The sequence below is a fragment of the Oryzias latipes genome, chromosome 3 (assembly GCF_053564925.1).
Source record: "Oryzias latipes strain Hd-rR chromosome 3, Olatipes_Hd-rR_3.1".
NCBI lineage: Eukaryota > Metazoa > Chordata > Actinopteri > Beloniformes > Adrianichthyidae > Oryzias > Oryzias latipes.
In genome coordinates, this window is record NC_136239.1 from 5,634,419 (window position 1) to 5,649,080 (window position 14,662).

The following is a 14,662-nucleotide window of genomic DNA, read 5'->3' on the forward strand; positions in this document are numbered from 1 at the left end:
TTCTGTTCTGCTTACAATCATTTGGCCTTTTCTTTTACGTTTGCCCCCACCCACCACCCCTCAAAGCTGTGATTTTAGACCACTGCAAAATTCCAGAACCCATGCGATTTGCGCTTCAATTAACTGCTGACAAATGTTTCAGATTTGACCTCAAAAATGCAGTGTTTTAGGTTTAAAGGTGGAACTTTTTTTTTTTGTAGTTAGTCATCCAAACAGCTGCTGCACAAGGAGCCCCTCCCCTTTTGATGCTTCCACAGAGCCGCTTCACTTTAAATTACCCAGAGAGCGAAGGGTCGCTGATTTTTCTGCCGGACAAATTATTTCAAACACCTTAAACTGAATGACACCAAACTACCTTTGTCACCTGTGAACTTTTTTCAGCACATTCGAAACCTGGCATGCTGGCAGGCTCCTCCCCCACCTGTGCTAGACAGTGAGGTCGCATCTCCTCATTGGTGGAGGCCGTCTGGAGTTTCTGTAACTGAATGTGAGTTCAGGGGCGCTCAGGTCCGTTCTTCAGAGGAGCTGGATCCTCCTCCGGTCCGCTCCATTTCAGCACAAACCAAGAGGACGTCCGTAGATGTGGTGCATGGATGTGGAACCTGGCTGGGTGGGACGGCCTCACCCATAATGCCTGTAGAAGAGCTGGTTACTGGAGAGCAGAGGTTTTCATGGGGTGGGGTTAATGGACCCACACAAAGATCCAGGCATGCTCTGACAGAGCTCCTGTGTAGGTCAGGTGCAGAGAGCAGTGCGTGTACATGGCGCACGTGCACGGTCACGCTTGTGTGCGTCTGCCATGGTGCTGTTCCAGAGCGAAGCCTCCAGGGTTTGAAGGGTAGCCGCAGGTCCATCCCTGTTTTTCTTTCTTTTCCTTGTTTGTGTCTGTCGGCATGACTCCATCTCATCTGAAGATGCTCCATGAAGCGTCCTGTCAGCATCTTCAGCATCACTTCAGCCGCGGCCTCCTCCTGCTCACAGACTTCTCAAGTGTTTGATCTTTTAAACCTGCGTCCATTTTTAGGAAATGACTGATGTGTTTGTGTTCTGGCAGTAACGCTCGTGATTTCTTTATATTTTTTCCTCAGAGTTGTTGTCTATGCCGGCAGTAAAACGGTTTTCTGTGTCAATTGCAAAGCATCCGACTAATGGTACGTCTGCTTCTTTCAAGTATTTCCACTCCACCTCCTGCCTTGCATGACTTCAAACTTCTTTTTTAGTTTTGTTCTTCTGCGATCACTCGGCCCTTCAGCATTTCTGTGAGTTTCTTTCCTACGTTTTCACGTTTTTTTTTTTTTTCTTAATGTTTCCGCCCATTCTGTTCTAACCTTAGCTGGCTCTCTAACCAGGGTTCCCACTGGTCCTTCATGCCCATGGTTCTTTGTGTGCTTCATCCTCCAGAAGAGCCTTTTTAAACCGCTGCTGCTAAACATCAGCACAGTCCGTCTGTCAGAGAGGTGAAGATGTTAGGAATCCTCATGTTTGCACTCCTTTGCCTCCACCCACAGCTCACCTCAGAAAAATGATTCCTTGGATGAAAAGAAAGGAATTCAGGACTGGCGGGGCAACGGCGCTGATCATCGTGCATCTGATCTCAGCCGCGTCCACAACCTGCTTACTTTCATCAGCTAACGCTGATCTGATTTAGAGAAATCAGTTTTCTTCCCATAAACATGATTTTCCTCCTGCATGTTAAGCCAATTTATCGGATTTCCTGTGTTCCTGTGTTTAAAGTCCCTCTCTGATCATCTTCTGATCTATTTTCAAATTGTTCCCAGTTCTTATGGCATTTTTTTTAGCAAAAATCACGAAACCTGTGTTGTTCTTTAGCACATAGTCTCTGCGGAGCGGCAGGAGTTCATTAGAAATGTACCTCTGCGTTGTGGGCGGGACGGTTGCAGGGTTCATACTTTCATGAAAAACATGGAAACGTTTTGGAAATTGAAAATGCAATTTCTAGGTCCTTGACAGTTTTTGGAAAAGTCATGAAATTTAAATATTTTGGATGTAAAAAGCATTAAAAAGTAAAGGAGTTTAATGAGATTCGAATTTAAACTGTGGCAGAAGTTCAGTCTTGATGATGGGAGTTTATGTTCCCGTGAAGCGGGTGGAGAGTTTTTGTCAGTTCAGCGCTTTCAGCTGAAGCGTGGCGCTTTCAGCTTTCTGTCAGAAATGCTACGTAGAGGCGGTAAATGTGGCTTTAACAACAAGGGGCTCTTCAAGAAAAAGTGTCAACTGTGGCTCCTGAAAGACCCTGAACAGAAACGTGCACAATGCAGACTTTGCTCCAAGTCCTTTGACATAAGCAGCAAGGACAAAACAGTAACTAGCACATAAAGAAAACACTTTGTGGCTCTTCAACTTTGTTTTCAGCTCATCTTAGAGTTTCCATGAACAGATGAGGTCAGTTTAATGTGTCTGGTTTGATTTAGAGGCACCGACTGCAACAGTCTGGAAATTCTGTTACAGCAAATCATTGCTAAAAAAGTGACCAAACCCTGCTGCTGGTGCAGAGCAAGCCTGACCCCACCTTCTGTCAATCACCTCTTTACAGTCTCTCCTGCTAGCTTACAGCCCTTCACACCGCCAGCCTAACATTAGTGGTGCAACAAAAGTGGCAAGCAATATTGGAGCTATCCAGCCAAACACAGTAATCGCTCTCTGACACATCTTTGGAGGTGGTCTCGGTTCGTTTCCAATCGGCCTGAGCTTCGGTTCGCTCTGAGATTCCTCAGTCTGAACACAATCCGTCCTCGGAGCCCAACCACTGGACCAAAACGTAGCCAGTGTTCACGGGATGTAAACAAAGTGGTAAAGAAGCCACTGATGTGCCGCCAACAAATATTATCAAAGATGAAAAGGGATCCAACTGTTTACTCGTTGGAACGTATGTTTTAACACGGCTGAAAACGCTTCCTACGCGCTTTTCTGTCTTTTTATGCAGCGTGCGCGTGGCGCTGCCATGACATCGCCTCTTAAAATAATGTATTTAAACCACAATGAGGAGACAACTCACTTAAAGGTGGTCGGATGAATGCAGACTCATCAAGGCGACACACATTTCTTCTCACACTGTTTTCCTGACAATCCATATGTCATAAACACGAATCTGCGTACCATCCAAGCAAAATATCTAATGTTTGAATGAACAACCCTGACAAGGACTTCCATCATTTCTGTCTCTAGTTACTATGCCCCGCCTCCCTAATTCCTGGCCAATGACTGAAGAGATCTTTAGTCACATGGTTTTGCTTACAGGCTTTAGTCTGGAACAGGAATGTTTGCTTGATGACAGTCTGAATACAAACCAAGGTTCAGGACTCGATCCGGACCAAATGAAATGGATTTTTTCCAGTCTGAATTCACCCAAAGACGGACATGAATCTATTTATCTGCAAGTGCAGAGCAGGGAGACTCTGGCCGCCCATTGTAGCTTCTATGTTACAGCTACAGGCGGCTTTTTCCAACAGCATTTCTTTCATCTGCTCCCGATTCACAACGATGTAAATAAAAAATACTCGTAAATGAAATTTTAAGCTCAAATTGGATGAGCTGTGAGTTTTTGAAAGGAAAGACGAGGGAATAAATGATAGAAAGAGGGAAAACGATAAAACCTTCATTTCAGTTTCCTTTGCCTCAGATCTGATCAGATGTCTTTGTGCTCCGCTTTCGTGTCTGTACCAGAACAATTCTGATGATGTTCTTCAAACTGGTCCAGAAGAACTTCAGACATGTTAGAAAAAAAACGTATCCCAGAATTTCCCAGTTATAACGTGTGCAACAGCTATAGAGAAGATAGATAAATAAATCAATTCACATTCATGAAGGAAAGTTATGAAATCATGAGGTTCTAGTAAAGAAAAATAAGAGAAAACTGTTTCTTATAAATGTTTGTTTTTCTAAGCAAATTAATGAATAAAATATATACAAATTGAAAACAATCAGTGGAGAAGAAAAAAGCAACTCAAACTATACAAGGGGAATAATTTAACATGAATACAAATGTAGAAAAAGTTAATTAAATGTGTTTTGTTATTAAAAGTGAAAGCCTTAACCTGCTTTTAGAAAATCTCCTGAGGGACTCTGATCCTAAATCTTCACATTTCATAAAATGGAAAACTGTAAAAACTAAACCAACTCAACCAACACTTAAAATATTGTACATTTTTCATTTATCCTATCTTTATGACATTTTTTATAGCTCAGTTTATAATTATTTTTCAGAAACAAAAATGATTTAAAGGCTGTAAACAACCAGCCATTAACGATATTTACTTTTATTTTTATGGTTGTTAGAACATATCAGGTCAATTTCTTGTTCCCATTTTAGTCCTTTTCTGCTCTCTTTGGAGGGTTTATATCATGCAGAATCCATTTTTTGATCTTTTGGGTGTAATATAATGTTTATTCTTCACTATAAACAACCCTGAAGCGGTAGTTTGATCTGTTTCACGCATTTCTGATCATTCCTCAAACACCCTGCTCTCTGTGCAGTGGCCCCTCACATTGTGACATCACAAAGTGATAAACCCCCCCTTCCAGGAAGGGTCTGCACTGCCAGCTCCGCCCCCAGCCTAACGACACACACCCTCTTCCTCCGTGGGCTAAACATTCAGACACACTGCCGATGCCGGCTCTCGGTTGACCTAATGAATGGGCGGTACCCACAAGGAGCGAAAGGCGGAGCCTCAGAGATGCAGTCTTTTTACTTCCAGGTCTTCAAAATGAGCTGTGAAAATAACTCATACTTCAAAATTGTTCTCTGAGAGGCTTAAGAATAGCATGATATAGGCCCTTTAAGTCCCAAAGGACTTTTTATTCATGTATTCCCATAGATTAAAACGCTGGTGGGGCACAAAGCTGCTCTAACCAGAAGCAGGCTGACACGGATGTGAAGGGCGGGAACTGAACCTGCCTTCTGCCAATCACATGTCCACCATCTGAAATATTGAGTCTGACTGCCTTTTTGAGCAAGTCAAAAGAAAAAAAGGAAACATTTACACAATAAGGCTAATTCCAAGTTTGAGTGTTGATTTTAATGTTTTTGAACATGTATTTCAGTTGAGTAGTGGGTGATTTTTTGATTTAGCAACTTTTTTTTTTAGATATTATATTATGACGATTTTGGAGCTTTTTGCGTAATAGGAACAAAATGGACACAAACACACAAATAGCATTACACAAAGCATCAAACACGCATTGAAACACACGAACACGAACCAAAACACACACATGGCGCAGCGTTCAGGCCTGTTTTATATGCCGATGCGTTCAGGCACAGCGTTGTTGTCAGTCAGAGTCAGAACTTGATTTGCGAGACTTCAGGACAGAAAAGTAGAAACCAGCTGAGACCCGAATCTTCATTAAATCGAAGTCTGCATTTTCTCTGTTGCAGTTGGGGGTGGGAACCCTGTTCACTCGCCTCCATCCAGCAGCTGGTTGGCTCCCATCACCACATTGGTTGTGTTTTCTCCGCAGTCAAAGTGGACATGCATGTGTCTGAACATGAATGAGGAAGCTTGACCTTCTCCTTCAGTCAGCTCCTTCATGAGTGCTAAGCCGGCTTTTGACCTCAACTTCTCTGTGAGTTATTTGGAAGTTCACCTCTGCTGGATGTCAGAAGACTCTGGTCAGACACTACACCACAGAGCCAAAGGGACCTGTTTCTGAGGGGTGACACATGAATGGGGTTCAGCTGCAGCCCTCGGGGTCTGCTGGAGAAGGTTCAAAGCATCCTCCATGCGGTTCAGAGGCCCAAATCCATAAATCATACTTCCACTAAAGATTTCCATGCTGGTTAAGAAGCAGCGTTTTGGCGTCACTCCTGACTTTATCTGAGCATGAATGAATTAAAGGATCTTTCCATGAAAGCAGTGGGAAATTCAGCTGCTTTAAATACAGACTTGAAGGACAGACGTTTCATGCTGTGGTAAGATCGGAGTCCATGCATCCCGGCCTGACTTGAATCCCGCCTCCTGTGTGATGGACCAAACTCTGCTGTTGTCTCTGCACACGCGTGTGTGTGTGTTGACTTGGGATTGAAGGTTGCAGGCAGAAACGGGTCACAGCCGCTTGTGTGGTTAAATATGGATAGCAATGTCAGTGGTTAGAATCCAGAAAACAGCAACGCTCTGGCTCTCTGACCTATGAAGAAGTTGTTCCAGCTGCTGGTCCGCTGTCTCTGTTGCTTTTCCTCACGTGTGTCCTTCACTGCAGGAACTAAAGATGACAGCTCCACCCTGGCAGTGCCTCCGCCCCCCTGGGGCTCGGCTGCAGGTACAAGGTCCCCAAATTTGTTTTGGTGTTTTGTTGTCAGAATTGTCTGTCTGACGTGCATTAACACCTCTTGAGAGTGTTGGTTTGGGGCTGTTTGGCTTCATCTAGGGGATCTATGATCTGGCTGCCTGTGGGCGGGTCTTCTCTCTGTGGCTGCCTGTGGGCGGGTCTTCTGTTGTTGGTTGCCTGTGGGCGGGTCTTCTGTTGGTGGCTGCCTGTGGACGGGTCTTCTGTTGTTGGTTGCCTGTGGGCGGGTCTCCTGCTCATGTTGAGGGCTGCAGAGGTGGACATTGTTTTCTGTGTCTGGCTTTGAGTTTTCGGTCTGCAGCCGGCTGAGCTGCTGCTTTCCTTCATTCTGAGACGCACCCACCCCCCCTTCCTCTGTCCTGGCCTGCCTGTATGTACGAGCTGAAACCTGGTCTTCTGTGGTTTTTTCTGCTCTGCCCTCCCTCCTGGTCCACTGCTCTGTCCACTCGCTCTCCCTCTTCTTCCTCAGAGCCCCTGGAGCAACACCACGTGGCGCAGTTGTTGAGGTGTTTCTCCACCGACCTCAGCCTGCGTCGCCACTTCTCTCTGGACCAGGCGCTGGCCCACCACCTCCACCAGTGCTCCTACCACCTCCGCATCTTCAGAAACTGGCTCGTCTCCGGCCAGGACCCCCTAGAGTACCATCACGGTCAGCCCCAGGCCCTGTCCTCCATGCCCCGCCCTCACAGTCTGTCCGGCGGCTGCTCACGGTTCAGTTGGGACTGTGCTTGCTCTGTGGTTGACTCATGCTTTGGCTCCAGATGTTTCTGCATGCTTGCCTGTTTGGAGGAATAAGCGTTCCTCTAAAAGCCGACCCCCCCCCCCCCCCCCTTACTTCTGCTGCCAGCAGTGATCTATTCTAATCTTTTCCTACAATTTCTGACGTTCGTACAATATTTATTTTGTTTTTGTGAGATCAGTACAAGTTTTCCCCAAAGGCAAGAACTTAGAAAAAGCTGTTTCACACTTTGACCACTTTGCTTTTTTTTATTTTCAAAAAACTTAGTTGCTACTATTCGTGAGGGCGGCTGTGATGGTCAGCACCTGCGCCCCGCAGCACGGAGGCTCCTGGTTTCAGTTCTGACTAGGTCTTTCCTTTGTGGAGTCTGCATGAAATCCCCCTGCATGTGGGGTTTTTTTCTGGCATCCTACCACACTCTGAAAACATGTCAGGCTTTTTTTGGAGACCGGAAGACCATCCCTTGTTAGTGTATGTGTGTCAATGGATCAGTGGATAGATGAGTTAGGTAATGGATGGACAAATGGATAGATGGGCTAACGTGTGTGTGGGTGAGGTGGGTAAATGAGTGATTGGATGGATGGATGGATGGATGGATGGATGGATGGATGGATGGATGGATGGATGGATGGATGGATGGATGGGGTAGGTGGTGGATGTTGGGTACCTGGGTAAATGTATGGGTGGGTGAGTTGAACAATAGCTGGATTTATGTCTTGGTAGGTGGATGGATGGATGGATGGATGTGTAGATTGTTGAATGGATGGATGGGGTTGGTATATGAATTGGTTGGGTGGCTGTTTTGGTGTATGGGTGGGGGGTTGAATGAGCGGATGGAGGGAGGGATGAATGAATTTGTTGGGTTCCTGGGTAAATGTATGGGTGCGTGAGTTGAACAATAGCTGGATTTATGTCTTGGTAGGTGGATGGATGGATGGATGGATGTGTAGATTGTTGAATGGATGGATGGGGTTGGTATATGAATTGGTTGGGTGGCTGTTTTGGTGTATGGGTGGGGGGTTGAATGAGCGGATGGAGGGAGGGATGAATGAATTTGTTGGGTACCTGGGTAAATGTATGGGTGGGTGAGTTGAACAATAGCTGGATTTATGTCTTGGTAGGTGGATGGATGCATGAGTGTGTAGATTGAATGGGTGGGTGGGTGAATGAATGTGTTACCTGGCTGGATTGGTGGGGTACCTGGCTTGTCGTATAGGTGGGTGAGTGGAGCAATGGCTGGATGTTTGGATGGGTGGGTGGGTGCACAAAGATCAACCCTCTCTCCTGGTTGTGGTGACAGATCTGTGGATTTCAGACAATGGCCGTTTCATCTGTCGTTTGGGACGTGAGGAAGCAGAGATGGTTTTTGGCGATTCTTCTCTCTGTCATCTGAACGTGGGAATCTGCTGCATCTATGACTGACCAACTGTGGCTGTGTGACAGAAATATCTCTGGATTTTAATCCATTCTGTTGCTTGTAGTTTTGGCCCTTCTTGATGCTCCACACAGCCTCACCTGGATCTCTGCGGAAGCAGAGGAGCAGCGCTGTCCCCCCCCTTGAAACCTGCCCCCAGTGTTTATTAGATGAACTGCAACATTGTGGAGGGCTTAAGTTAAACTAGAAGACCTTGGCGTGGTTGTCCGATACGTGCAGCTGGTCAGTGCAACGGACATTCATATTTGATGACTGGAAAGCAGGGAGGAAGGCTGTGGAAAACCGCCTGGATTCACAGCCAGGAAGGAAAAGGGAAAGAGGGAAATCTGATCAAGGGGCCTAAAACATAAGGAATGCCCCACAGGCAGCAGAGGTTTATCTGAAATTCTCTGAAATTGTTTTATAACGATTTTCCTTTTTAAGGCATCACTAGAGCGGTTTGTATTTTGCTGAAACGATTCAGTTTTATGTTTTCAAAGGCTCCGTTTTTATGAAAACCGGTGGCTGTGGAGAATAAAGGGGAGGAGTCCGCCTCCTCAGGGTCTCAGAGTCCAGGCCGGACCTTCTCCTCCTACTGGGAGAAGGTCCTGTCTGTTTGGGTTCCCTCTGAATGCCCGCCTCTCTTCTGCTCTAACCAGCATGAGTCCTGCTAACCCCCCCCCCGCCGTGACTCTGCGGCTGCGGATCGGCCCGGCTTTGGTCTGACTGCGGCGCTCTGGTATGCTCAGCTCTGAACTAACAGTGGATGAGCGGGCTTCAGGAGGTGTTGGACCTGCTGTGGGAGCAGCTGTAATGTAGAGTAGGACTGACCCCCCCAGGCACCTTGGTTTGGCTTGGTTGGCTTGTGCTGGTGCGGCGAGCATCCTGGATGTGTGCCGGTCCGCCCATCACTGTGTCCTGCACGGTCCGTGCCTCAGGCGCGGGCAGGACTCCACAGCAGCTTTGAGCCCGTCCTGAACCCAGAGCCGGTTCCCTGAGCGCCGCGTGGGGGTGCTGTGGGGGCTGCGGTGGGATCGTTCTCCTGACTGCACAGCTAACGGGGGGCTGATGCGCCTGCGGGCGTCGTGTGTATCCTGTGCTGTAGGCTTTGAAGGCTGCTTCATGGTGCCCTCCATCTACCCTCTGGAGACGCTGCACAACTCCCTGTCGCTGAAGCAGGTCAACGAGTTCCTCACCAGCGTGTGCAAGAGTGCCGGAGACCCCCACAGCAGGACCAGCAGAGGTGAGGCCCGCCGGCACGTACTCTCTGCACGCGGTCCCACCATAACGCCCCTTCTCTGTGCTCATGAAGCTCTGTCAGCCATGTTCGACCCCCACAACCAGCCGCTGGTGGACACCTACATCCCGCAGAGAGTCCTCTCCACCTCCATCTCCCTCAGATCTCGTCCTGAAAGACCTCCATGGTGTGAGTACCAGCTTATTTTTTTATTTTATAACTTTATTGAACACAATACAAAACAACACCAGCACACTTACATAAAATTCACAAAACATGGCGGATACAAGTAGAAAGAATACTGCAATTTAAAACGAAGCAAAAAAAAAAATAGTTATCAATATGCATACCGGTAACTAAACCTTTACATATTCATAATCATAGAGAAAGGAGGGGGAACGACAAAATAATAAAACAACAATTTCAGAGTTGGATAGTGGTACAAAATGCAGGGGGATACAGTAGATGAATAAAATAAGTCTCGGATACTGGGACGATCACTCAGAATATCGTAACCTGTTATGGCTTTAGGTGAATTGATTAACTTTATGGATTTTAAGTATAAACTGACTTATGCTGCTTCATGGTTTACTCCCCCCCCCCTATAATCATCTTCCTACCCCCCTTCTCTAACATCCCTCTTTCTTCCTCCCTTCTTTCCTTTTCCGTCCGGTCCAACACAAAAGATTTTCAAATACGATTAAAATGAATAAAGTTTGGCCTTGATTACAAAAGGTGTTTATTCAGACATACCTCTGGTTTGTCAGGAGATTCATAACCGCTGTTGTAAAAGTAAAATCTGTCCAACACAAGCAGCTTCAGCTCTCATCTGTCTGCCCAGCTGTTGGACAGGACAAGTTAAAAAATAAAAATTAAAAAAAGTATAAACTGACTTCATTGTTAAAGAAGGTAAAGTTTGGGTGACATTTCTGTAATCTGTTTTTGTGTATAAAAAAGTTGGCTAAACATAACACAGTATTGATACATAAATTATGTACATCGTTGTGTAGTGACAGGCCAAAAATGATGACTTCTTTTGTAAAGGAGTCCACCAGCTTCTCCTCTCCCGAACGTCTGTTTCCGGCTGATGACACTACAGTGTCTCTGGAACATTGAATCTTCTGCCTGGAAAACTCTGAGGGTTTTTTTTTTTTAATATTTTATTTTCGTTTTCAAATAGATAAAATCACAGACAGTTCAGGCGCTCTTTTGACCGTTACAACACAGAATGAAAAAGAAAAGTAAATAAATAATTGCCAGTTACATTCTTTTCAATATGTATTTACAGGCTGTCCAAATAGGGCATAAAGAAAAGAAAAGCAAGAAAAAGCACAACGTTTCCTTTTGGACACATTAAATAGAAGACTAAAACCTCATTTGGCTCATCCTTCCTTTCTCGAGTTTTTTGACTTGTTATGTTCCAAAGACAACCGCAAAGAGGTGTGGCCGCAAGCGTCTTGCAGCAGAGGGCGGTGGTCACGTGCGCGTCGGGTCTACTGTGTCGGAGCAAGGAATTGTGGGAAATAATCCCCATTGCCTGCTTTTGTCGAAATTTGGTTGAGCACGGGTGTTTGCTCTGCCTAATTCCTTTTCATGTGCCTGTTTGACGTTGTTTCACTCTGAGTTATTTCATCTTTTTTTTTTTTTATGCACCATAAGTGTGAAGAGGAAATAGGATGAAAACATTCTTAAGAGTCTGATGTGTCACAATAAAAGCGTAAAGTGTCGGCAGCTGAGGCAATTTCAAATTAAAAGCTCCAAGCTTCCTCTTTGAATAAAGTAGCACATTATGTGTAACGCATCGGGCACGGCAAATGCCGCCCCCTATGAAGTGCCGCCCTGGGCGACCGCCCACATCGCCCATATCAAAAACCGCCACTGCTCTCAATGGCCGACGGAGTCTGCATTATCAGAAGTCAACGCATGATGTGGAAGCCTGAATCCTCCGATGTGAAGTGTGTGAACTTCTGATACTGCATACTTCATCGGCCATCAACCCGCTTATACTATGGTCACCTATAAAAGAATTAAATAGTTAACCAGTTTTTAGGACTTTATTCTTGCTATTTTTTCAGTTTAGATCACTTTTTTCACAAAAAGTGGACTATTTGTTAGGCTCAGCCGGCGTGGACCTCAAGTGCAGCGTCAAAGGAAAGCGATATCTAAGCTGATGGTCACGATTTGTCACTAAACTAAAGTGTGTTTTCAAGATGCCAGTGCAGTGATACAGAAGATTTAGGCTGTGTGACCGGAACTTCTTTTTTAGGCGTGCAGTATCACTTTTTAATGCACACCCAGCAGCCAATCAGAATTGAGTATTCACCTGGACCGTGGTGTAATGTTTGTTTATGTTCTCTCATGTTCTGTCATGTTCTTTTATGTCCCCTGATGTTCTCTCATGTTCTGTCATGTTCTGTGATGTTCTCTCATGTTCCCTGATGTTCCCTCATATCTCATGTTCTCCGGTGTTCTCTCATGTGCTCTCATGGTCTCTCATGTTCTCTGATGTTCTCTCATTTTCACATGTTCTCTCATCTTCTCTCATGTTCTCTGATGTTCCCTCATGTTCTCTCACGTTCTCTCATGTTCCCTCATGTTCTCTCATGTTCTCTGATGTTCTCTCATTTTCACATGTTCTCTCATCTTCTCTCATCTTCTCTGATGTTCCCTCATGTTCTCTCACGTTCTCTCATGTTCCCTCATGTTCTCTCATGTTTTCCGGTGTTCTCTGATGTTCCCTCATGTTCTCTCACGTTCTCTCATGTTCCCTCATGTTCTCTCATGTTTTCCGGTGTTCCCTTATGTTCTCTCATGTTCTCTGACGTTCTCTCATGTTCTCTGCAGACAGCAGCGGTCCGTCCAGCACCGTGTCCAGCGCCGGGCCCTCCTCTCCCACCACAGCGGACACCTCTCCACGGTTTAGCTTCAGTGATAAGGTCTCCCTCACCCCTCAGAGCAGTGAGGAGACCCACCCCCCCCAGACCGCTGCCATCCTGCCGGGTTCTGCGGTTGGGCAAACGGGCCTTGACCCGTCATGTCCCACTGTCTCCACCCCAAATCAACTTCCCCTGACTCCCAGTAACTCCCCAGAAGATGAGGCCATGTCCCAGGATGTGAAGGACAAGTACCCTGACCCTCTCGAAGCCCCGCTCCAGGGGCAGGGGGGGGCTTTTGCAGCTGTGGGCCCTCTTGGCGGTCCACTTTTGGATTCAGCACTGAGGCTCCCCTGCTCTGAGTTAGGAGAGCTCAGTCTGGGGCGGATGGAGGGCTATTGCCCCCCCGGGTCTCTGCCGGTACTGCTGGAACTGAGGGAGAGCAGCAGCGAAGCCGGGTCCAGCTCGCAGACCCCCCAGTCCCCTGAGGGGCCCGATGAATTCTTCGACACTAAAGAGTCAATGGACCTGTGGAAGGACAGTCCAGAGGCTCCTCCCCTTCCTGACACGCCCCCAGACGCCGGCCCAATTAAGACAGTAGAGCCAGAGGACGGGCCCGACCACAAATGACTGTTACCCCCCCCCCATGATGCAGTTACTGAAGTTGGGCACTGGGGGCAGAGAGAAGAACCTCAGACATAAACTGAGAAAGTCCCCGGCTGGTGCCGGTGTTTTACAGAAGCTAACAGCTTTCACGACAGACAGGAAACGATTGGTCAGCACTTCTGCGCTGCTTCACCCCCCAGCTCTGAAACCACGCTCAACCATCCGATTCTTTGTACTGCAACCCGAAGGTCAAAGCGGTCAGGGCTCTTCTGTTGGAACTTCCCAGGAGAGCACCGTGCTGGAGTTACATCAAAGAGCTAATGTAGTTTATTAAAGAGAAGATATTTATTATAAAGCTGCTTCTTGAAAGCATAAGTTTGTTTTTAACACCTACATTCAGTCTGATCATGTCTTTTTGTAAACACACCAATGCTTTTATTTTGGCGAGTCTTTCCCAGCATTTCAATTTTATACTTAAGGTTGAAAACAGAGAGAGAGAGAGCTGTCTTTACTTCATAAAAGATCCAAAATGGTTACGGGTGTGAGGAAAGCTGCGTTCAGGTCCTCTGTCCTCGCGCGGCAGAGGCGTCCAGTTCACGTACGCCTGGACATCGTTTTGGGTGTGGCAGCACGTCGTAGTGTCTCCAGAGTTCTATTATGGGAACTTTGGGGAAGAAGACACGTCATGTCAATCAAGTGGGCGGAGTCTAAAATCAATCAATAGATAATTTATTGACCCGTGAGGGAAATAATCAGGGAAATTTGTCTTGCTACAACATAAAGAACACAACAGAATAAACATGCACTGTAAGACAACACCCACAAAAATACCGACCAGAGGCTCTTGCTCTGGACCGTTTACCGTTTGTTCGGCAGTCTGATGGAACGAGCGAGTTCTAACATCAGTTGTTTTTGTATTTGGCTGCTCTGAAGCGTCCTCCGGACGGTAGTAGTTCAAAGTCAGAAAACTGAACATGAGATGGATCACTGATGAGCTAGACGTGTCACAGAACACTCACACATCTGCCGCGTGTACCTATGACCTTCACAGCTGTTTTCGCCATGTCGCCAATCCTGTTTTTGTTGTGAGCAAACGGCCAAACCCGACACACAGACCGTAGCGGATATACTTTCAAGCACAGATGAATGAAAGGTCCACATTATTTTGCTACTGACCCCAAAGAGCCTCAGACGTGGGAAAAGGTGCATCCTTTGGTCCAGACGGGCACAGAGAGTCAGTCAGGTTAGCAGCGTGTCCACATGTACACCCAGGTATTTCAATGATGGGGGCCGTGTGCTCTCACCTCCCTGGGGGAGAATCTGACCGTTCTCCTGAACTCGAGGGTATTTTTTCTTATTTGTCCAGAGACAATAATAAACAGATCCTCTAACGTTGGTGTTATTTTATTTTCTGTTTTTGCCCCCGGTAGGGTCCCCCATGGCAGACGAACCAGACAAAGAGCAGGTCGCGGGCACTAAACTGCATGACT

The 14,662-nt window shown here is 46.5% G+C and overlaps 1 protein-coding gene across 16 annotated transcripts in view; it reads left to right on the plus strand.

Annotated features, from left to right (window-relative positions):
- The window catches only part of ppip5k1a (diphosphoinositol pentakisphosphate kinase 1a), a 42,406-nt gene extending 27,843 nt beyond the window's left edge, over positions 1 to 14,563 (plus strand). For 3 of the 16 annotated variants that reach the window (XM_078944134.1, XM_011486698.4, XM_078944135.1), the window contains exons 27-32: positions 1,089 to 1,151; positions 6,217 to 6,276; positions 6,773 to 6,952; positions 9,562 to 9,699; positions 9,769 to 9,882; positions 12,538 to 14,563. In XM_078944134.1, the coding sequence (XP_078800260.1) occupies positions 1,089 to 1,151; positions 6,217 to 6,276; positions 6,773 to 6,952; positions 9,562 to 9,699; positions 9,769 to 9,882; positions 12,538 to 13,196 (1,214 nt within the window). In that variant the 3' untranslated portion in view covers positions 13,197 to 14,563. The remainder of the gene's footprint in view (positions 1 to 1,088; positions 1,152 to 6,216; positions 6,277 to 6,772; positions 6,953 to 9,561; positions 9,700 to 9,768; positions 9,883 to 12,537) is intronic. The other 13 variants (XM_078944141.1, XM_078944142.1, XM_078944137.1 and 10 more) reach the window with 8 other exon arrangements.
- The last annotated feature ends 99 nt before the right edge of the window (positions 14,564 to 14,662 follow it).